The following is a 26,809-nucleotide window of genomic DNA, read 5'->3' on the forward strand; positions in this document are numbered from 1 at the left end:
TTCAAAATTTTCTCTCAAATATTTAGTAAAAGAATATATTAGCAAAATATGTAGAACAATAGAATCTTTAGTTATTTTTAGATACTTTTCTTATTTTCTACAAAGTTAAATATTTACATGGATTATCAGCTCCCTACGTTGAATACAGAAGTTTAGAACTTTATGACAAGTATAGCTTCTTGACACGAGAAACTCATTAGTTTTATGAAAAGACAATGTACTCATAATAATATTAAAAGAAGACAATCAACATCTTGATAATGGATTATTATATCGAAGCCTGCGTAAATATAATGGCAAATACATATAATCGAATTTTGATAATAAATGGCAGACTACTGCGTTCTGGGTAAATTAATAAAATATATTATATTCTATAAGAAAAGATTTTGATATAAAGATTTTGATTTTAATTATTTATCCTGATAACATCGATTCAGTTATATGGCTGCAGAGTGATATATGGCTACTCATTCATAAAATCTATACGGGCAAAATACGCTTTGGATCCCTTTTTGAGTCTTTAAAACATTTAAAGTTTCAAAAAGAAATTGAAAAAAAAAGAGGAAAAAAAAAATGTGCGTCAAAATGTGTGGACAAAGAGAGCGTAAAGAAGTACAACCGTACATTCGCCTCATCATCTCCTCGCACGCCAAAGTCTCGCGCGAGAGAAAAATCTTAGGCGCGCCGTGAGACACACCAGGTCGTTAAAATCGACGGGCATAATTATCAGGAGAATCGAGCTTGGCCGGGGGCATAACCGCACGAGCAGCAGCCAGGCGGGGGTCGGAGGATGCCACGGAGCTCGGCGATTGCACAACAAAAACCAAGGCATCTCTCTAGCTTCCGTGACAAGAACATTCGAAAGTGCAGCTCCCGGGTACGCGTAGTCGCCGTCAGAGCCCGCTGTCGGCCGCGGGATCGAGTCGTCCGAAAGTGGCCGGCGGTGGCCCGTTCGTTCGTATTCCACAGGGAAGCAGCGGTGCTAGTGGGAGAGCCGCGGAGAGAGGAAAAGGAGAAAAGACGTAGGCGGTTTGTGTCGGGGGCCAGTGGCGAGCAGTGACCGAGTGGTGGGCACCGGGAGGGGCGCGGGGGAGTGGGCCGAGAAGCCAGTGGCCGATCGGCGGTGGTGGCAGTGGTGGCTGTGGTGGCTGTGGTGGCTGTGGCGGCTGTGGCGGCTGTGACGGCGGTGACGGCGGCGGCGACGGCAGCGGCGACGGCAGCGGCTGTGGCGGCGGCAACGACGGTGGTTTTGACGACGGCGAGAGGCCCGCGATTTCTAAGCGAACCGACGACGGCTCCGTCCCCAGCCAGGCTCGTCCTTAGGTCAGTCGTTCGCAGCGCGGCGACGGCGTTGCCTCGCTTCCGGAGCCGAGTATCGCATTCTTCGCGAGCCACGTGCTCCGAGACTCGCGGATCGAACCTCCCGCCAAGACTCGCGGGTGCCTCGAGTACGCGGCCCCCATGTGCGGCCCGACAGTCCCCCGCGAACGCCGAAGGACGGCTTGAGCGCGCGGCCCCGCCAGCTGAGGTTACGAGCCCGAGAGGATAACCGATGATCTGCCAGTGATCCAATATGGCGTCGACCGACCTGTCGTTCGGTAAATATCGTTCACGCAATACGAGTCCGCCCGACACCTGTGCTCACCTCCGCCTCCATTTTCTTCGAGGCCATCGCGCTAGTCCCAATGCTTAAGTCGAGCTCTTTTTCTCCTCTACTTCTATCCCTGCCGATTTATGTCTGACCACGGCCCTCCTTCCAAGGGTTATTGACACACAGACTCGAGCCGCCGAAATCTCCTTTCCTCAATATTACCTCGCGGCACTCTAAATGTAGCGATCGAGGAGTTTTACATTGCGCGCCTTCTTCCTTACGCTGCCATCCCCTCCCTGCCCATCTACATCTTCCATCTCCAACCCCCCGACGCCCTCGCATATTTGCTTTATTTATTGGAACGGAGGAATCTTCATATTCCTTATGAAGCCCTTATGCTCCGAAGTTTGAGCCTCCTCTCGATCTTTAACCGGGCAGAGGCAACATATTTCCCGGTGGGCACTCGTGTTGCTCTCCTGATTTCAGCTTGACCTTACAACGTTAATTTTCGATTCTAAGTAAAAACCTGTTTTCTTTCGTTCTTACTGACTGTGTAATAGCGATGATAAGGCATCGATAAACATTTCACGCACACGGCAAGCGCTCACTCACACACTTTCAATCTGCATCTCATAATGTTGCAATTTTCACACAAATATTGACGACTCGCTCTTACTTGTTCCAAATTCACGTGCTACGTTATTCCAAAATCCATTATCCATTCAACTCGCGATACTCTATGTTAATTTTAACATATTTAATAATTTTAACAAACATTAACAATGTACGCTACTTTTTCTGTAATTTATAAAGACTTTGAACGATGTTTCTGACAGAAGCGTTATTGTACGTTTAATTCTAGTTACTTTCACTTAACGCGGTAAATATATTTCAACTATTTCCTTTCAATGTTGAAATGGCCATTTGAAAGCATTGACATTTTTAATATCATTTTTTATCATTTCTTTTTTAAATATCTTTTAAAAGACTTTAAGAGAACTCTGCTGCATAGAATAATAATTTAAATCGAAGGGTAATTTTTTTTTACAATAGTTATATGTCTATTATTATTTATTACGTTATAATGATTATAACTAATTGATGTATTCGATCATAAGACAGTTTATTTAAAAAAAAAAAAAAAAAAAAAATACTTTTTACAGAATATTTTAAGATAATAATAATAGACACTATTCACATTTATTTAATTCTTCATTTATTCGTAACAATAGTAACGTTTTTACCATTGTTGTTATGACAATTATGATAATAATTATAACAAACGGTACTGCATGAGAAACTTAAATGCCTTAATATGTTATTAGATCATCTATTTTTGTTCTATTGTTATCAATTACTAAATGTCGAATAATAATCATTATGAGTGCATGAATATTAAAATTTTCATTTGTTTACTTGGAATCGCCTTTTTATGAATATTCCGTCGATCGTTTTACTATCTATGCAGAACTGTAGAAATACTTTCAAAACTTTTATCAACAAATAGACATCCCAGTTGAAATATAAGTTATTTTTTTCCGACATTTTATTAAAGCGAAAGAGACATTTTATTTTAGAAGAGAAAGAGAATATCTTTCACATTTCATCGAATTGATTAATCTTATATTAATTAAGATGTAATATTGAATCGATTCCTACTGTCGTATAATTATTTCTAACATATTGTTCCTTAAAATTTTAAATATCCTATGAACCTTTTAATAATATAATAGAAGAGATGATATTTTCTGAAACCATACGACAAAATTAAAGCGTCGAATTGGAGAGAATCCATACTAGGTATTGGTTTTTATAAAATCTCGTAATTAAGTTAATAAACTTGTTAAATTGAGACCACTATAATGAGTAAAATTATACCGTAAGTGAAGCGATATTATTGATTATATAGAAAGTTTATGGAAAAAATTTTAATGCTGGTGTAAACATTTGAAAACGAATAAACTGTTATTATTATAAAAATCTTTTTAATTTATTAATCATTTAATTAATAGTGAATAAAATTTGCAACACACTTTTCATCGTCTATAGAGAATATCATGAAAAGTACATTTATTCTTTATTTAATTATACTTTCTCAATTCTTTTTGCCTGCATAAGAGATAATAGGCCAAAATAAATTTTGGACAAGAGTTGTTAGATAATAAAATCGTTCTCCATGTTAAAAATAATATATATTTAAAAATTATGTATAATTAAAAATAATTTTTTTGCTAAGTGTATAATTGTTAAAACGTAAATGATATTTTCATTTTCTTTACTGTGTTTAAATTAATAAATGTTCATTTTTTCATGCGTTCAATTTAAGCTGAGCTTTAAAAAAAAATATACGTCAACAGAATTAGTGCATGACAATGGATTTTATTACATTTGTAGATGTTAGCCTATTAATTATGTTTATTGTTAAGTCATAAAGATGGTTGTTACGTCGAACGATTATGGCCCGAACATTTTTGCACGAAAACCACAACTTAATTACATACTTAGCCTTTTGTCGAATGCACATTTGTCCTGTCATCGTACGTTCAACAATTGTTTTTACTATATTATTATAAGACAAAAATACGTCAGTGGCAATTTAGATTAATATAATTATTTGAATAAAAGCTATTAATAAACATAAATAGTAATGTTATAACACTTCGGCTATGAAAGTATTTAGATTATTATCAAATATCATATATATATATATATATATGATAGCCCTTTTTTTTTTTTTAATCCTGATGGATCCTTCGCTGCAAAAGTTCTATTCAATTACGAAAACTAACATTTCTCCGCTCGCTTAGATCGTCGCAAAGAATTCTTTGCTCTTTCAAGCTTTGTTAGCTTCAACATTTCACACATGGGCACTTATACGTAAATATGGAGGTGTTCCGACCCCTCCATTGCTACTGATTTGCCGTCGTCGCTTTACTAGATTACAACAGCGGATATCACTCATCCTCCGTTCTGTACAATTATTTTTCGAGCAGTTTGTACGTTGTAACTGCGAGCGCCGGTACAATGTCGAAAAATTTCTTTAGCTATGTGTTCTGCTTCGTTGCCTAAAGAGTAAGAGTAAGAGTAAGAGAGAGATGGTAGAAGCCCTGCAACGAGAAAAAAAGCAAATTTTTTTTTGTCTTCCGAGGGCTTGGCTGCATTATAAATTTTTAAGAACATCAATGAATTAGCTCTAGTTTTTTTTTTTTTTTTTTTTTTTTTTTTTTTTTTTTTGGTTTTATTTTGAACGCTAACAAAATTAAATTTAACAAAAATAATAATACTCATCAGTTTTTTATATAAGATATTCCGTTGTTTAGTTTATTTTTTTTTTGTTTTTAATGTTTATTCTCATTTTAATTTTGATTATTTAGCAGATATGAAAATTTGAAAATATATCCTACTAAAGTTTCACATTATTGAGTGATAACCTTCTTGTCTGTGTTTCTTTTTCACTCAAAGAATTAAATTTATTTTATTGGTTTGTTTTATGGTTGTATTAAGATTTTTCCCCATGTATAATTTAAAATTAACGATACTACAGATTTATCAAACTACTTTTGATATACAAAAAATACCATGTATAGTTAAATTTAAATTACATTATAAGTTTATTTTTATTTTGCTTCTAGTAATAACACATGATTTTCATTCTTTGCAATGAAAATGAAAGTCACTCCTTACATGCTCATTAAAACTAAAAAATAATAGTATTATTTTTCTAACGACTTTATCTATAAGCAAACTTTAAAGAATATATTTAATAAAAGTTACTACAGAATTAACAAAATAACGATTAAGTCAGAATCACAGAAGAAAATAAAATTATACATTACTATTTTAAATAATTCTCAAACAATGATAATGATAGAGAAAGAAACTACTTTTAAATAAATGTAAAATTAATGATAAAATGTTTATAATGTCAAAATTATTCTCTTCGTCATAACGAAAGTCCTTTTAACTTTCACAATTCTTCAATGTTATATAATAACAATTGCATATAAAAAGTAATATGCCATAATACATTTTATGTAATAATAGAAAATAAAAAGTGCAACCATTAGAAATTATTTAAATGAGCATGTATGGTTGATTAAGTTGGATATGGATAATGTGTATTCATCGTTCGTTGATTTAGGGATAATGAGTAATGTGATTACTTCTTATTAAAATTATTACGTTTAATTTCACTTCAGTAGAAGAGCTGAACCACGTTCAGTTAACCTATAAGAATAAAGAAAGTGAACTGCGCAATATTAGTTGCTGCATTATAGAGTGCATAGTCGATTGCCGAGTGAATCTAGTGAAAGTGCAATGTACTTCGTGTTCCCTAGAGATTCGACATATTATATACAAAGAATATATAAGAAATTGAAACTCGTGTCATTACAATTATCTAACGTTCAATAATCAATAGAACGAACGTTTCAATCAAAGTTTCATCAAAGTTTATATTAAACGAAAACATTTAGGCAAATAATTAATGGCCAATGGTTAAAAATGAAGCGTTTGAGTAATTTATTTTCAATGGAAAATAAAAATAAAGTAATATCAATCGATAAAAACTATTTTATAATTTTATATTTTTATATATTTTTTAAAACTTTTTATGTTTAGTCCAAGAATGTATTAAAAAATATTTAAATAATGATATTTATGTCAAACAATATATTCTGATGATAATTAATTTGCAAAAGTTCTAAAATATAATTAATAATTTGTAAGTACGATGTGCATTTTTGAAAATCTGTAAAATCATCCTACCAAAACCATCTCACCATTAAGCCAACTTTTTCATATTATAGTCAAATATCAGATAAATTAAAAAACTATGTTTATCAATAAAGTAAATCGTTTATAAAATAAATCAATTAAAAATAATAAATCAGATAACTAATTGATTGCGATATTAAAAAAAATACACACATTGGTATTTCTTATAGTATGATTACGTATTGACGATAAACAAGCTCATGGTTTAATGATAAACATAAATTCTATATCGAATTTTTTTTTGTAATGCATAAGAATATAGTATTTTTAAAATATATAATATAAAATATATAATATTAATATAATATTTTATTAATAGTGAAATAAAATTTATGAATAAAAATGTGATGGGATAATGATAACAGCGATATTTCTGAGTGCTCGTGTGTTATCAAAGTAGAGATATTGATGCAATTAGACGAAATATTCATTAAATAGATAGCTATCATGTGATTAAATATTTGTTTATAGGAAAATGTAAGGAGTGGATAAGAAATTTTATCGATATTTTGATAACCAAGAGTAAATAATTAGTATATAGTATATATAGTATATATAGTATATATATATATATATATATATGTATATATATATATATATATATATATATATATATATATACATATATAGCACACTATCGTTAACATTTTTATACCTGTGTGACAAATTATATTAAAAACTCATGTAATCATATCATGTTTAAATATGACATAAAAACAATGTACTATTTTGTTGGAATAATAGTTTGAAGTTTCTAATATTCAATGAAAGCTACAAATAATTTATAATTTTTTATACAATTATATTGTCTAAATATTTATATGTCAACTATTGCGTATATTTAAAGATTTTTTCTATAATATATATTACAACTTCGTATCTATCAACTGCGTTGGATTAGAATAAATATTGCACTATTATATTTTATTTATTTTTATTGTTAAATATATTACATATTTCGCTAATAGAAATAAAAGTTTTATAGTACTAATAATAATTCCCAATTTAAATATAATAATATAAACAGTGTAGTTATTATGTTTTTTCATCATTACACACACGCGTATATATATATATATATATATATATATATATAATTTTTTATTTAAAAAATAAAACTTTTAGTAATTTGAAGTAAAAATATCATTATTTTTTATATTGCAATTGAATTAAAATATTTATAGATAATTATTATACATTAGTATAGGTTATTATAGATTATTTAATATATAATTATATATTTTTTATTTAAATTAATTTGTCTCGTATATTATACTTTTCGAATACGGTGAAGATTAAATACTTTAATTTACATCTACAGAGAACTGTTTTACACATTATTTTCTTAATATTAATTATATTTTGATAAACAAAATTTTAATAATTTTTGATTACTCACTGTACCTTATATTATGTAAGATAATTAAATTATATTGCATAAGTTGTGAATTACTTAATAAGTTATGCCTACGGTATTTGATTTTGTCAAAAACTAATGAAACACTGCTCTATCAATTGTATTTTGAATAAAAGTTTTGTCTTTTTCTCCATGCTAATATTGAAGGTTCAAATTTACCAAGATTTTATCGTTTTTATCATAGTAGTCTATGCGATTATGAACTTATAAAAGGAGACTTCGATATTAGAGACAATTAGGAGACAGAGGCATTTATAAATTATCGTTAATCTTTAAATAAGAATTTATGTTTTGGTAATGAATAATCAATCAATATACGATACATTTTGAAGTCTTGTATTGATGTTTGCAGGCTCCATACCAGCATTTTACAGAGATGTCTACGAAAGAATTTGTTCGTCTAGCAGCGGCAATGTGGAAAGGGAGGTGTTCAAGCTACTTCTTGTCAGGTCTCAGCTGAGCAGTTCTGTCCTTAGTCAGGTACGTATATACAATGCACACTTGTGCATTCGTTCGTTAAATTGTCATTGAAGCATCACGACTGCTGGTTAAAATATATAACTTGCTAAGTTAGTAGGAACAATGAGCATAACTAACGATCTCAGTTAGTCGCTTGAAGTTTGCTTGCCGTTATGATAGCTTCCAATTTAGATTTTGATTTGACTGACTTGCTACCGCCACTCTATACTTTTAAAATTATTGTATGTACTTCTATCTCAGTCCCACTAAGGTGCAATACACTTAAAACAAAATCTATTGTAATAATAATCTCAGTTGTGATTAACAATTCGATAATTTACTTTAGATTTATTGAAAAGTATAAAAGAGTTTTGTTATAGAAGTGCTTATTGCAATTAATTTTATACGTTGGTATAAATAAATATAAGTATATTATATTACTAAAATAAATTAATGTCCTAAATAGATATTGCGTGTTCGTATTAAGGAGAGATATTATTAATTGTAACGTGTTTCACATTATATTGCATATGCAATAAAATTTTTTTCATTTTCTAACTCGATTTTACCGAAAAAAAAAAAAAATTTATTTTAAAATAAAATGCCTATTTATTATTTATTGATTATATCATTCCTATATATATATATCATAATGTAATATAACACGCACACACGCACATATCCCACATTATACATTACACAATAACACATGAACAATATTATAAAATATTAATTGTAAAAATGAAAATATGCTTGAAACGTAATTCAGATGAAATATATATTAATTATTTAATATGAATTGTTTTTTGAACATAATTACTTTAGTTTATTCTTTCATACATTATGTTAATTTTAGCCTTATCTAAAAAGGATATAAATGTTGTTTTATATTTTTGATGATAAACATTGTAGATTCTTCTTTTGTTTTTTGTTTTTTTTTTTTTTTATAAATTATCAATGTTTTAAAGTAATCAATGATAAAAATTATTTTACGCGTTACACGTTATGTAAATATAATTAGTAAATTTAAGTATTTCAATAATATAAATCTATTAGTTCAATGTTTTTACAAAATTTTCTGATCTCAGGAAATCATTTTCACTTAGACACAAATTATTGCCACTTCTTTTTGTTAAATATCTAAATAAATTATACTATAAAAATTAATTTATTCTAAACAACCAACAGTATTTCTATTGATATAACAATAAAATTTCTTTCAAGAGTTTTGCTGTAAGATAAGAATTTTCATACGTGAGAAAAAGTGAGAAAAATTTGTATAGTTTTTTTTTTTTTTTTAAGATTTAACAATTTTCTGATTTTCTGAAAGCTAGCAGAGATATGTTCTATTCTTGATATATATAACTTGCTTCCTTTCACTTTTGCATCCATTAGCCTCTATTCTTTGACGCATACAATGATATGAAAGTTATTTTATATAGTTTACTGCTGCAGCAAATAGTACATTTTGAACTTGCAAATGTTTAAATTAAAAATAGTCTTGTTTCGTTACTTCCTTGTTACGGTGGGTATATGATTCAAATGATAGTTATATTGACCATTAACTATATTCATTAATGCAAAAATTTCTTTAAGAAATCAATTTAGTAATGAATTTCATTACATATTATATGTGCTCTACGAACGTTAAAAAGAAATAGAAATTTCGTTTAATAGATATTTAATATATATTTCGTTAACATCAATAATTAAAATTTTATTTGAATTAATTGCATAAATCTTAATAGTTTATAAATTTATTTGTAGTTGCCAATATATATTGTTTATATAATCCAGAAAATATAACTTTAACATTAATTAAAATACTTTCCTTCAAAAGCATCGATACTTTATAGTTGCAAAGTATAGTAAAATGGAGTTAAATATTTACTCGTTTCTTTCTATCGTAGTCATATGTATTAATAACATATACATTCATACTTAATCTTTGTAAGTACTTGTATTATCTATCATACAGCGAACAGTGGAGATAGAGTTTGTAACGCCTCTAAATATGTTCGTTTATAATACGTAGTATATGAAATTTCATTTTATGTGTATATTGAAAGAAAAATTATTATCAATGTATTTGGTTTTTCTAATTTAAGAAAAACATCATAAATTAAAGTGAATGTAAAAATTAGAGTATTGCTAGTATTGTGCAAAGTGGATTAATTTCTTTGTAAAAGAAAGATAATTGCGGCTTATAAATTTAGGTTTATAAATACATATTATTAACAAAGATAAAAATATTATGTTTATGTATATGGAATTGTTTTATTAAATAAATGTGCTATAAGTCGACCTGAACATAAACATCTATATTGAAATGAACTAATCACTTATATAAATACCGATTGATTTATAAACAGGAACGTTTGAAAATAAGCTGAATTTCTTATTTTGAATTTGTCAAAGACCATAGTCGTGCATGTAGTTGAATTTTCGTAAATGTAATAAGACAGTAATTGAGAGACATACCATTGAAAAACGATTAGTCCACGTTCAATACATATGTATGCAGTGATGATATGATAAATATCGCATTATATTTGTATTGTATATGTGATGTATAATATATTTAAGTATGTTGACATTGGATGTGATGTGAAATATTTCAATAAAAACTTATTGGAAGTTATTTATGAATTTTATATTGTCAATGTTGTACTTTGCAATTAAATAAACATTTATATAAATAATACTGCTTATGCTTTAATAGGCCTTTTAAATGCAACGGTTATTACTTAAAATTGTGGTTTGTTTACATCCGCGAAACCTCTTCGTTATTAAAAAAACGAAAATTAAATGAAAAATCTTTTTTATAATTTAGATAATTTATCAGTAAAAGTAAATAAATGTGTTCATTTTATACGATATTTTTGTATATTTTTATTATGTAATTGCATAATATTAATATAATATTGTAATTCGAAATGAATGCATTTTTCACCGATTTTAACTCGATCAAATATTTCATTAACAATCAAAATGCCACTCAAAGTATGTAAGATCGAAGAACGATATTTATAAAAAAAAAAAAAAAAAAAAAAATTAAAAAAAAATAAAAATATATGTAAATTCTATTAGACATTGTGAATTCATACCACTTTATTCATTCTTGACATTAAATTATGTTTTCGTAATCGATTAGTAGTCACCATACAGTGTAATATATATATACATATGCACATACGCACACATATATGTATATATATATATATATATATATATAGTACAGTTTTCAAACTACCGCAATACTTGCTTATTCTGCATGTTAGTAAATACGAATAATAACGAGACCAAGATGCCTTGCTCATTGTAGCCTTTGTATTTTTATCCCACTACTAATGTAGGAGGACAAATTTGAATATTTAATTAGTTTTTCAATGAATAAGATTTTCATATATGTTTGATATTTATTTTGGTATTTATATAGATATATAGATATAATGCATAAATTAGATAAATTTTTGTTTTAATTATGTTAAAATTTATTTAATTTTAAGATATTTTATCTATTAAAAATTTATACGGTATTAACTCCATTTGAATTTCGTATACTTATATTAAATGTTCATGACTTATTGCTAAATTTTAAGTTTAAATAAATTTCTTTTCAAATAAATAAATTCTTAGAAAATTCTTCCGCGCGAAATAATCTGCGTATAGATAATGAAAAATTAATGTAACTGAAAATATTTTTTACAACGTTTTTTATATTTAAATTATAATACTATGCATTATTTTTCTCATTAATCAATCTATGCGGATAAGATTCATTATTTTTCGTTTAAGTTTGTATTGTTTAAAATTTATATAACGTAGTTTTATATTATTTTAATATAAAATGAGTTTGTAGATTGAATTCTTTAAAATTTTATTCATCTACATTCTTCCATTGCACACATTTATATAAATGTAGGTATGCCCAATGTTATTTCAAGTCGTTTGCTTATATACTTTCGATAAAAATTTCAATTTACAGCTATTTGTAAGTCATCGGCTATTATTATATCATTAAATACCTTTGTAGTATGCAATCTATTAGTGGGCTGTGATTAGATAAAATTATACAGACGCATTTCTAATAGTTAATATAATTATATGTAATTCTACACTTTGATGTTTTCTGTTTTAATTGATTTATCGTTTCAACTAATTGACGAGTCCATCAGATACGCTAAACGTATTTATACAAAGATTTTTTTTATTGAACAACTACGAAGCTAGAAAGTGAAAACCAGTGGAAACAGTGAAATGAAAATACTCTTCTCTAAATGTTAAACGTAAAATCTTACTAAGATATATATGAAAAATATTTTTGTTATATATATTCATGTTTACCATATATATGTATATATATATAAGTACGTATTTTCATGATTTGAGGAACCTCGCGAAAGATTTCGCCATATTGATTGTACAAAAAAGAACTACTCAAAAAGTCAAGGTTGGATAATCTCTGCCAGCTGTGCAAATGCAATTACCAGTATGATAAACGCGTGTAGCTTGGTATATTATACCAACATTCTCATGTCTCTTCTCCCCTCTCTTTATGCTAGTCGTATATTCACGTATTAAGCTTAGATTATTTGATAATTATGTATTAATAGTTCTTTTGACTGTTTATATATTTATATTGAATCGATTAATATTGAAAGCAGCTCTGCATTTGATATTATATATATATATATATATATATATATATATATATGATATATTATGATTTATTTTTTTTTTTTTTTTTTTTTTTTTTGCCGCCTCATTACATTTTGAAAGAATTATTTGCTATTAAAAACAACATAAAAAAAAACGTAAAATGACTATTATGAGGACTTAAAGAGAACACACGAATGTCCAACTTATTTTACAGGATATTGTTGTATTATAATTATTATAATATTATTTTACAGGATTCAGAAAAGAAAAATACGTAAAATTTGAAATGAAACGAGGAAAATTTTTTAACATTAGCTAATCATGCTTTGAGTACAAATCTATTTTCCATTGTTTATATTATATTAGTCATTGATTGCAATTTTGCCAATTTTTAAAAAAAACGTCAATTTTTAGATATTAAAGGAAAAAAAAAAATTAAAAAATTTTAAATTATAATTTGGAAACAATTTTAAATTGAAAGCAATTGTATTATTATAATTGAAAAGGCTCTTAATTTTAATGGCTTAAATTGAAAAATTGCTTGAATTGAATTGAAAAGTCAGTATTTCAAGAAACAATTATTATTCTGTTTCTTTTTCAATAAACAGATGGCTATATTTAATTTAATTCACGCAATAATAGTTCAGTTTTCTATTATTTCAACTATATTTAGGTATTATCAATTTTTTTTTTTAATGATTTGTTATCTATATTGTAAACGACAATGAATTAAAAATATAAAATTATTCTATTCGCTTGGGCTTTGTATTTAAAGACTTTTAAATGAAAAATTTTGGTTATAAACGCCACCTATTAATTTACATTAAAATTACGGACAGTTGTGATATGAAATTAATACATTATCTCTTTCTTACATTCATAATATTATTAGTCACAGAGGATACCGACGGATAAAGTTTATGACAATATAGCCGTCGAGTTGGCAATGATGGCTAATCGTCAACTCGTTTAGTCTGAATATGAAACCAACTTCTACGTAGAATAAAAGATTAACATGAACGAAACGAGATACATAATGTCTCGAGCGAAACAGATACTTATTTATCCGACTGTAATATGAGAAATAAATGTGACTTTAATATCGTTAAAATAGATCCCATAGAATCGGCAAATACAGAAATACATTTACATAGTGAATTTGGAGATTAGCAAAAGTAAATTTAAGACATTTTCTTTACCCTCAGTTGAAAAAATTACTAAAGAATTTGACGAAACGTTACATACATAATTATATTCCCGAACGTTGTGTTTTATATTAGGAAATTACTTTCATACCATAACCTTAATAGACTATAGTTTTATACAATTTCAAAATATTCGTAGAGAATTTTATTAAACCTGATAGAACAAGGAGTAAAAATTAAATGGAGAAATTTATTAAAGCATATACGACATGATTGATTTTTGACCCTTGACTCTCCTACTAAACTAATTATTAAGGTTTATGACATGTAGGCCAATTTAGCCTTATACATTATGAAAGTAGCATGAACTCATTTTTATATACTAATAACGTTGTTTTCTGGTTTCTTGATACAAAAACGCAATACAGAATGCGTGGGTGTAGCCACCTGGTGGTTCAATAGTGTACTTCTTTTGAATTACATTCGGTTGTACATTTCATTATTCTGTGGTGCCCACGGCCTATTAGATTATTACTTATCTTTATGAACAAAATAAAGTAAACAAACACACTTTTGTTATTTAAAATATCTCTTATTGATTTTGGATAATAATGTGTATATATATATATTTTTTTTTTTTTTTTTTTTTTTTTTTTTTTAACAACTCTTTTTGGAAAAAGTTTTGACGAATGTAAAAAGATGTTATTATAAAAATAATAAAAAAATGAAGAGAAAGAGATTTATGGAAAAATGATGAGAGACGATTAAAGTTGATACAGAAATAGAAAAATACTGCTGAAATTGAGGATCTATTCTTATTTTATATTTTGAATATAGTTAATATAGTATCTTGGCCTTTCATTGATTTATTTATAGTTTCTTATTTATACTTTATTTATCAGATTCTATTCTTGCTCTCACTCCATATGCATCTCATTATATACTAAAGCTAATGAAAAATTGAATTTTGAACAAACGATGCATTTATAAGACAATAGAAATATATGTATTTTCCCTATGATTTAAATATAATACAAAGTGTGATATAAAATAATTAATATTAAATAAAAATTAAGGATTCGTGCAAATTATTTATCTAATATGTATTTCTCATTTACAATAATTTAAAGAAAAATATTAGAAATGAAAATTAATTTATTAATATATTTAATTTCAATTGTTAAAATAACAAATATATTAAAATTGGCAGTATTATGATGAGAAGAAAATTTTATCTAATATCCATTGATGAAAATGTATGAGGATTAAACGTGTAGAAACAATAAACCGTTAATGTTTAGGCCGTATAAAGAGAAACGTATTAATATGTATTAAGATAATAATAGAGGCATTAAAGAGTCATAGAATATACATTATAGAATAGAAATATTAGTAAATGAGTATTTATAGATAATCAGATTAAAAAAATGTTAATTTATCGGAAGCGCACAGGAAAATATATAAAAATTAATTTTAAAATATTTCAAATACATTAATATTAGCGTTTAATAGTATCAATTAATACATTGTTAAAATACAAATTCGACATAATATTAGAAGTTAATAAAGCATTGTAACATCGATATACCTATTCAAATATTTTCAACATTTTATTTAAATCTTATAATAATGATTATAACTTAAAAAATTCTAATTAAAAGTAATACTAGCTCTTGAATGAAAAAATAACTATTCGATTTTTGCTAAGATATATAAAAAAAGTATATTTTAAACACTTTCAAATGTTATTAAATAGAAGAAAAAAAATTGTAAAAAAGTTTGTAAATTATATAATCATAAAAAATTTATATAATTATTTTCATATTTATTTTACATGCAGAGTAAAAAAATTATTAAGCAATGATTAACTTGATATTTTCATAATAGCAACTACAGGCACGAACGTAATTAACTTTTATTAAGAAGAATAAATTGTGCACATGAAAATGATTCTTATGAGAGTGAATAATAGAATTTCCGTAATATAATAAAATATAACTCGATGTGATTATAAAACTTTGTTTTTTAATGAATAAAGTCATTAAAATAAATTATATATATATATATATATATATATATATATCGTATAGTGTTGTCCACTTGAAAAATATTTGAAATATCGACCTTGAGCAATGTTTACCAAATAAAAACTCGTTATGCGTAAATATGTGTGCGTACGTATATGCAGAATTATAATGCATGCATGTGTGTTTATTTAAAGTATGCGGGTCGAAACAGTTGGATGAAGTCGTAATTGATGAGTTGGCAAATGAAAATCCCCGCTATGATTTACACCATCAAATTTTATTTGTAAGAAATAGATGAATTATTGTTCGAAATATGTACAACAGGATTTTTTGTATAATTAATTCGATAAATTATTTTTATTGCTTATATTTTTCAAAATTTTCAAAACTTTACAAAACAAATACCTTACATTATGAGAGGGTATCATGTGTGTCCAAGCTTATTGTTTAGTTAAAATTTATTTACAATTTTACTTTAGTATAATATTATCGATTGAATCAATTAAACAAAATTCTAGATCTAATTATAATTTATCTCTGGTATAGTACTTTATATTATAAAACAAATTTTTTTTTCATAAAAATTCTTTTTTTACTTTTTCTTTCCAAAATGATTATCGGACTGTTTATAGATTGTTTGTTATCCGTTTTTCAGTTAGATATTTATAAATTTTTTAATAAATACTAAAAGTTATAAAATTGGAAGAAACTATATATATATCGAGGGGATACTATTTATATTTTACTAAATATAGATCATTCGAATTTAAGATTTCTTTGTTTTGTAATTTTATATGTAATATGGAAATAAGAATTTTGGATTTTATTCTTATTACAGCTAAATCCATAAATTCATTAGGTAACATTACCCGAATGTTTAAGAAATAACGATAAATTAACAAGAGGTTTTATAGGTATTCTTAAAATAAAAATAAACTACATGGATTAGTAATTATTCACTTATCATTGCACTGGAGTGACATTTATAAAGGGAATTGCATTTTTCTATATACATTTACGTATAGAGCATTGCACGAGTAATTTCGTAATGTACTAAATCTTTCGTATTATTATAGCGGTTCTAGAATAAACTACAACAGACTCGCGTCGCGAACCCGAACTTTCTACCGGAGAGCGCACATTTTACTATTTTTGATACTGTTTCTTTTGTTAGATGTAATTAGTAATTGAAGTTCGTTGACGCCGACGAAATAAATAGAGCGCGTGAAGGTCAAATTCAAAATCAACTTTAACAAGTTATTCACTTTTTTATCTGGCTATCGTATTTTCGTTCCAAGATGATTATAAAATGTAACCTTGGCCATCTTTACAGTAGCGAGATGTGTGGAAGTTTATCACCGCATAAAGTGCGTACAATTGAACCCTATTAAAATTCCACTAGGTGTGAATGTTAAAAGAAAGAAAGAAATTACCAGAAAGAATACCAGTATGAACTTTAATTAAAAATATCTTTCATAATTACCAAATTCTGTCAGCATTCATGGAAAGGACGATGTATATTTATAATACAGATTAAAAGATAAATTAAAAGATAAATTGATAGAATTTTTATATAAAGTTTAAATTACGCAAAACTACCTTTTCACATATATATATATGTGTGTGTGTGTGTGTGTGTGTGTGTGTGTGTTTGTTTGTATATGCACATGCATGGGAATAACAGTAGTGCATTGGTTGAAGGCGAGCGAAACTTCGTTACGGTAACTACCTACTTGCATTTTTATTCTTAGAGAGGTGCAATTCACGTAAAGTGTTACCTTTGTTCGTTCTCGTAAGACCTCTACCGGTGAGGAAAGGATGGAGATAAAGATAAGATGAATGAAGAAGGGAGAGCGTGACGAAGGAGTGCCAGAGAATAGTCCTCGGAATAGTTGTACAAAGGTAGATGTGACAGAACTTCAATTCGACTTTGTATACAATACTTTGCGTGTGAAAGCTATTAATGTATTTTCCATAAAGCCCATCGAATGTAGACCAATGCTTTGTATTTTCAATATATATATATATATATACGAAAATTTGAGTAGCGAATACTTAAATCGAAATTTGCTGGTTGAGAGATTTTGCTGGAATAACAATTAGAATGTGATGGGGATCTTGTAATTAACAAAGCAACACAGATATAAACGACTAGTTTTATAATAGACTATAAATCCTACAGACATTATAAATTTCTAATACTATATGTCCATAAAACTTGGGTCCATCTTAGCTAATATGGGAATAACACTTTAATTTTTAATTATTACACATTTATAGCTAAAGAAATGTAGTATTTGGATAATCGAAGAGTTTTTTTTTTTTTTAACATTATTGCGTTGAACATTGCAAGTACTAAATCTTAAAATAAAAGTTATTACATTGGATTTGGTTATATTGTTAGCAGAGAAGAAACTCGTGATCATAAACAGAGTGATAGTGGAAAAAATATGTACACTTTGTTTGAGATTTATTGTAGAATATTACACTAGCTGATATTGAAATTAATGTAATTAACTGTCCCTCGTAATAATAATTTTATAAAAATGTCTTTTCTTACAGATTAAAATTTTTAAAATAGTCGTCACTAGATGTAATTCAAACGAGGGTGGGATGATTATGTTAAATTATTTATGCAATTTTATACGAACAATAAACTCGAATACTGTTACGATTGAATTATAAAATATCATTTGTTTTTAAATTGATAACTATGTTATCATTATTATCAAGGTTAATTTGCTTATTATGGCGTAATTTAATATAGCATTCAACTGTTTTAAATTATCATTTGATTTAAATGCCACCGATATCATGAGAGAAGGTAGCGCAGAAATAAGAACATACATAATAATCAGTAATAAACTTTCCAAAAGTATTGTCGTGATAATACAGTAATTATGTATAATAGTTCCATTGAGCGTGTGATCGTATTTTATCTTTAAATTATTGCGATTATAAAAATAATTATTATTCACTATTTAGACAACCTTTACATTTAACATGACAACATTTACCTACACATATTAACGTATTAATACAAATACTGAAGTATTCATCAATAGTTTGGTAGAAAAATTATTAATCATATGAGACGTTAAATATGTTAAATTTACCTTATGTGATGTTATGTGAAATTGGGGAAATTTTATAAAATTCAAGATGTAATATGTTTCAATAGCTGATGTATAAGAATCTATAATATATAATAACGTTTACTCTTCTTCTTAAATTTTTTATTAAAAAATTCTATAAAAAACATCACTTGCTTTTTTAACATTAAAGTAATAATTTTGCAAAGATTCAGCTAAATGAAATTTGTTTATAACAATTTTGATCATTCAACTTTATTTATCATATTATTCAATATCTACGTACGATATTTATAATTTACGTTATAAAAGTAAATGAATTTAAGAAATTCGTTACGATATCTAATTGTTTTAATAAAAAATAATTCTTATACTTTTAAAAAATAAATTCTTATACTTATTCTTATACTTTAAAAAAAATAATAATACTTTTTGTTAAAAAGCAATGACTTAAATTTTATTGTTTTATTTTTTTTGTTCGTTTTATTAGAAATTTATTAACTAGAATATTTTAAGTTTAGCTACGTAAAGAAACAGTTAATACAACGAAATTTTATGTTTCGATTTAAGTTTATGTACATAAACTAAAAGAATTATTTTCAAATTTAGATATGGGAATTAGTGGACAGTAAAACTGGATATTTGACTAGAAGTGGCCTGTATAAGGGATTAGCGCTTGTGGCATTGGCTCAACAAGGAAAGCAACCCAGCGATAAATTATTGGAAAATACAGAATCTCAAGGTATTTACTCAGTATATAAAATTTTTAATATGTTCATGTGAATATTTATGAGTTGTCGATTTAAAAATATAATAAAGAAAAAAATACTCAATTTAATGTGTGTTGAAAGACATTGGTAGAGTAAGGATAGAGATAAGAAAAATGTACTGATCGTTATTTTCGATCAATTAGAATATATGAGTTATAGTAATAACTTCAACCCAAGATTCTTATGTTATTTATTATAATAAGAAGTACTATAAAATAAAATCACACTACAATCCTTACTTCAACTGGCGTTTAATTGTCTGTCCGCCGAGAGATTAAATTCATTTGATTCATTTTACGGAGAAAAAATTACAATTAGTTATACAATTTTCGTTAATTTTAAATGACCTCTAATATATTCAAATATAATTGTAATTTGTTCACCGTAAAAATAGCGGAAAGTTGAATTTAGAGAATAAATATTCCTTATAGTTAGTTAGAGTTGAGTGTTATTTATAAATTAAATTCATTTAGCTAGAATCATTGTCAATTCAAGGAATATGTTACTAATAAGATTCTAAGGAAATAGTTTTTAAAAAATAAGATTAAAAAAAATTATATTTCTATGTAGAAGCATGTATGCACATTAGGATATTCTATTCTCAGCAGAATACAGACATTACATACGTATTTACAATTTTTTTTTTTTTATACGCAAAACAATTGTCATAGTTTTTTTGTTTGTTTTCTTGTTGAACAGCTGATACAGAAAATCCATATTAATAAAATTAGATTTCATTTAATAAGCCAATGACTTTCTTTTTTTAGGCATTAAATTACTTAACTTTGATATTGTTATGTACATTGGTAAGTACCTAAAAGTTGATATCGTAAAAATAACTGAAAATTATAATAGTTACCATGGCATTTAAGTTTAGAATTAGTGGGACAACAAATTACACGCAATTTGAATTATATTCTTACTTTTGTCTCACCGCTATATTGATAAAAAATGTGCGATATGCTTAATCTTAATATTCCCATGATAAATTTAACATAATTAGTGGTGTAATTTTTGTGATATTCCGCGTGCGCGATAGCATTACATAGTAATTAAAGATAATAGTCTGAGGAGAGTGGCAGCTATCTAAACTCGCCAATCGTAAAGAGAGACATAAAAGCGGAAGTCGCGTAACAGGTGTACAATGCCGTCACTAGCTATTGCTTACGTTTAAGTTAATTTTCTTGGATGATTGGAATGAAAAGGAAGAGAGGAGAGAGTTAAGTCGAAAACTATTAAATCGTCGCAAACGTCCATTATATAACCCCATTTGATTACATTGAATTGTTTCATGGAATTCTTCGCAACATAGAGAAAATAGAAAGCGAAAGTGGTACAGAGTGTGCGTGTGCGTGTGTGTGCGCGTGCGCGTGTGCGTGTGTGGTGTAAGTGTCAGAGAGAGACGCGGGGGGTTGAAATAAATTCTTACATATTTCATAAGTATATGCAAGAGTATAAGACATATTTATACAATAAATGTGGCTTTTTAAATTTACGTTTCACGAATTATATATTATCGATCAAAAATACTTTATGTTAATTTTTTTTTTTTCCTTTTTTTTCCCTTTTTTTTAGAATTACCAGTACCGAAATTGGGTGACTTGTCTGAAGTTACGATTCTTGCACAGCGATTACAAAGGGGTTACAACCCTTCAAAACTGAATTTCACGTACTCCGACATTTGTAATTTAGACACGATCGAGGTGAATCTCGTTCCCGAAAAAAAGGGTATTTTTCTTAAACACGTTGAGTATCAGGTGACGAGTAAGGTAGGTCGATCAGTTTATTAACGTTTATTAAAATTTTATATTATAAATTAATTTCTCATTAGCATTATTTTCATTTTGTAGATCTATTTTTCATATTATAGAATATTGTAAAATATTAATTACTTATTTTATTGTAATATTTAATATTTGATTTTCAGAGGTTTAATTCTATGGTGTACAGGCGATACAATGATTTTGTTTCACTTCACGAACTACTTTTGGCTAGATTTCCATACAGGCTAATACCAAAATTACCACCAAAGAAAATTGTTGGAGGTAAATTAAAAACAAACAAAATTAATTAAACAAACATAATTTTTTAAGTATTATGTTTCATCATCGTTCTTGCTTTAATACTGATTTTTAAAGCAATTTTCTTATGTATTTTTGAAAATCTAATCTATTGATAACCGATACATTTATATAGCTAATAATTCATTCGTCCACATAATAAATCAAAACATGAATTGAATTCGATAAATTAATGTAAGAGAATTAAATCTGATAAATTTAATAAGTCATATAGTTATAATTAACAGTAATAATCTTAATAAATGTATGAAGTACTGCTGATCGAATATTATAGAATTTATTAAGTCATACGTACCAATTAATGTGGAATTCCATTATTAGTATTGGCATATGCAATTCAATGAAAATATTTTAGTTTTTGCGTGAAAACGCATGAGAGTTACAACGAGCAATTATTAGCACATGATATTATGGCGCGTGCGACGAGGGTCTTGTTAGGGTCAAAGTTCTCGAATGAATCGTATTAAAGGTATTCTCATCCACAGCTGACTCCCAGTTTCTTGAAGAGCGAAGGCGTTCTCTGTTACGCTTCCTGACACTGATAGCTCGACATCCGGTTGTGGGTCAAGACCCGATCGTCCAGTTTTTCTTCACATACACGGGCGAGGAGACGCAGCACAAGATACGCGAGGCTTTCCGCCGTATGCCCGACGAGTTCGCCACCTCGGAGCTGTCGAGTTGCGCCAAGGAGCTCGTACCCCCGGAGACCCTTACCAAGTTCGGTAATGCCAGGGACCAAATAAGAGTCATACTCCTCGGTATCTCCAGACTCAAGAACATTGCCGACTGTCTGGCAATAAGGTCCCACAGCTACGCGATCGACATGGCGGAATTGGGATCGCAGCTCAACAGCTTGGCTAATGAATCGCATGTCACGAGCTCGTGGGCGACCGGTGGCTCTACTATTTGGCAGGATATGAAAAAGGGCTTTCACATTATTTCCAAGTAAGTTACACGAGGCTTTGCTTAATAAAGCGAATTATCCACGAATGAGATATTAATTAGATAAGATTGTCGGAAAACATTATCAATGATATGGTTTTATCAATGCATTTGGTTACGAAATCAATCAATAATTTAACACTTAAGCTTCTATTTCTTACCTAGATCCGATAGAATATGCTTTTTCAAATTAATATTAAAATTTTCAAAGTGAATTACTCTCTCAAGCTTTTAAAAGTAACAAATAAATATAAATATAGATTATTCCATTTTATTAAAATAAACTTATTGCTACTCTGCAATAACTATTACGCAGTACAAAATTACATTATCATATATTATAATTTAACTAAGTTATCTATGCATTTCATTAATTTTCACATAAGTAATATAATTAAAATAAAATAATCGATAATGCACGGAAAATAATAACAATTCTTTTCACAATAGACATTAATGAAAGTAATTGTAAATTTGATTTCACAAATTCTCATTATAAGCTTCATTTTATATTCACTTATATGAATTTTTACTGTTACGTAAGTCCATTCAAATTTTCAACTACCCTGTATTTTTAATTCCCATAACCCATGAAATAACCGACATCATAATTAATAATCTAACGATTCATCTAACGCCTCATCAACTTTAGTACGTAAAAACTTACCTTCCAATTCATTGACTAGCGATGATGACCTTAGGAATAGAAAAGATATTGGTTATTGACTGTTGGTATATACCGTTCGTTCTCTTAGGGAATTCGGCTTGTTGTCAACGAGAGCTCTGCAGCAGACAGTCAGAGAGGAGACAACAGTATGCGAGCAGCTGAATCTCCTGCTGGATCTTCTGATAGCGCATAGAACATTATGTGAGAGGCACGAGCGCGGTGTCAGTGTTGACCATCAGCGTGCCTTATCCACCATGTTAGTTCTGAAAAAGCGGCAAATGCAAGGGGTTATTCGGGGCACCGATGTAAGTATAATGGTATCAAGTAATTGGCCAAAATGTTAAGTTTATTTACATTCACGGGGTGGGGGGTGGCGGGGGGATGGTGGCGTTAAGTAAAGTTAATAGTTGTAATTTGGGGACTGGAAAACATTTAGACTATGTATTTGTTTTATGGGTACTTGCGCAGATTAATATGTATTTAGATGCAAATGAGTTGTTAAAAATATTTGTTTATTGTATTATAAAGCTAATGTAACTTATTACCATTATTGAACAGGCGATGCATTGAAACCATTTCTTCAAATTTCTTATCATAAAGTCTTTTGCTTAATATATATATATATATATATATATATATATATATATATATATATATATATATAAGAAATTTGAAGGAATAGTTTCAATACATCACAATTAATCATAATTTTTTGGATTAATCAATTAAAAATGAGTTAATTAATTGTAAATAATTAATAATTAGTTTTTTTAAATTCGTGTGATATTTTTTATATTAAAATTCAACTATCACATTAAAGCCAGAAATTTAACGATATACTTTCAGAATTTGTCGACTCTATAAGTCATCCAATATATATTTTATTAAGAAATAAATTTCTTTGCCTTTTTCAATTTTTCTAATAAGCCCTATTCGACGCTGATTTAAAAGGTGACTTTCATTTATTTTCATTTCGCGCAATGAGTGGAAACCGCCATTTCCCTATAAACTTTATAAAGCAAGTGTTCTCGGTATTGTAATCAACGAAGCTAAAATGATTGAAAATCGTACAATATCGTACAATTTAGATGGCATTTTATAATATTTAATTTTAAACTGTTTTTCACATTGACATTTTTTTGAATATCTCATTTACATTCTTCTACTTTCGCTGTTTCATGTAAATAATATTTAATATAGAAATTATTATGGTAACATTCTCATTGCATTATTCACAAGTAATTGTTATTCATACAAACAATATACAAGCTCTTATATAAACAATTTATCAAATAATTATACTAGATAGTATTTTCTCCATTAATATCCCAATCATGACAGCATATCAAGTATAATTAAAACATGAACTCGCGTTATAGAATGTTATATCGATGATATTCATAATAATTGAATAAGAATCGATTAATTATTAACGAATTATGTTCGATTATAACATTTTTCATTAATTTTTCACTTAAAAGTTCACATTTATTGTCGAAAACTTTAAAATTAAAACGAATTTAAGATTAAAACTTCAGTCAAATAATAAAAATAATAAAAATTAGCATAGCTTAAATTTAAAGTAAATGTTTAAATTACATTAAATTAATACTCTAATTTTAACTGTCGTTCTACTTTATTGCAGGCAGATACGGTAGAGCATTTGGAAAATAGGATGGTTGCTCAAGAGTCCGTTATTGCCAATGTCGAACTAAGGAACCAATTTTCACTTCATTGCCTACACATGGAAACTCAATTAGTGCATGCACACTTAGAAATTTTAGCTACAGTTTTACAAAATCTTGTTAATGTTCAGATACGTGGTCATTCAGAGGTGACAATATTTAATTTACATTTTTATTTGACAATTATTATGATTATAACAAAAAAGGGACTAAAAATATTTGAAAAATTAAAATTGACAAATATTTAAATATATTTCTTAAGACTCACTTCTCAACCAAGTGAATCTTCCAATTAATAAATTAATAATACATAACAAACGTTATTTAATATTAATTAATAAATGTTTAAACAATGTTATTTTTATAATGTTTTTTTTTATTATTGTTCATGAAATACGATAGAAGAGATTATTTAGAATTTCTTTAATATCAAATGAATTTCTATAATATAACGTATTTAGAGTTTCTTAAAAAATATATTTTTATTTGTAATAATTGAATCGATCCTTCTTCCAGTTGGCCGAAGTTTGGAAATCCATTGAACCGACCATCATGAAATGCTTGCCAGAAAAAACATCCAGCTCAAATGGTGTATCGTAAAGAAAGGAAAATTATTATCCTGCCTTAATTATTGCTTTAAGGATGAAAGAAAAAGTTCATATAATATTCGTTAGTTATATTTGATAATAATAGAATATTTTTCCATAAAAACACATTCAAGTTAATCAGAAAATATTATATTGATATATATATATATATATATATATATATATATATATATATATATTCTATTTTGTAAGAAAATAATTCACCAAATTTGAATTTTTAATAATTTTTTTATGAAGATAAAGCCATCGACTTGAATATTAAATTAGTTCTCAGATAATTGAAAGCCTATTGGTATTAGAATAATGAATTTGATTTAAACACAAATTAATAAAAAAGTGCCTTAAAAATCTTAATGTACATATATATCTTGTAATTGGATATACGCATATACACATAAAATTGATATAAAAGTGTGTTAATTAGCAGAATTATTAGAAATTCGTGCAATAATAATAATACAACGATTTATGCCAAGTGTAGCATAAATAATTATTTTCAACGATACAACATTCTTAAACATTCCTCAAGTACTTAATTATCAAATATTGAGTTTATAATTTAAAAGAATAAAAATTAATTGAAGTATCTTTTATATAATTTAGAAATTAAAAGATAATATATATTATAATGTAATATTATTATAAATAAAAACAAGAAATCTTATGTATATAATTATTTTAAGGGGTTGGAAAGAATATTTAGTAAATTTTCTTTAAATAAATTATTAATATTTAAAGACATTGTGGATTATAAAAAGCTATCGCTAAGAATAATTATTTTATAGTAACAATTAGTATTTAAAAATGGTTCACTTAAAACAATGAAAACATATTTAATGAATTTATGGAAATTTTTTATTTTTATGCTGTTTTTTTTTGTAATT

The 26,809-nt window shown here is 27.4% G+C and overlaps 1 protein-coding gene across 1 annotated transcript; it reads left to right on the forward strand.

Annotated features, from left to right (window-relative positions):
• The first annotated feature begins 1,215 nt into the window (after window positions 1-1,215).
• Window positions 1,216-25,978, forward strand: LOC105362542 (sorting nexin-8). The gene is made up of 9 exons (XM_011500004.1): window positions 1,216-1,601; window positions 8,140-8,267; window positions 19,782-19,914; window positions 21,518-21,711; window positions 21,870-21,987; window positions 22,509-22,968; window positions 23,721-23,937; window positions 25,278-25,466; window positions 25,834-25,978. Exons 1-9 carry the CDS (start codon window positions 1,577-1,579, stop codon window positions 25,915-25,917), a joined length of 1,548 nt encoding a protein of 515 aa, XP_011498306.1. The 5' UTR covers window positions 1,216-1,576; the 3' UTR covers window positions 25,918-25,978.
• Window positions 25,979-26,809: the final 831 nt, after the last annotated feature.

Source organism: Ceratosolen solmsi, unplaced genomic scaffold, assembly GCF_000503995.2.
Source record: "Ceratosolen solmsi marchali unplaced genomic scaffold, CerSol_1.0 scaffold41, whole genome shotgun sequence".
Classification (NCBI taxonomy): Eukaryota; Metazoa; Arthropoda; class Insecta; order Hymenoptera; family Agaonidae; genus Ceratosolen; species Ceratosolen solmsi.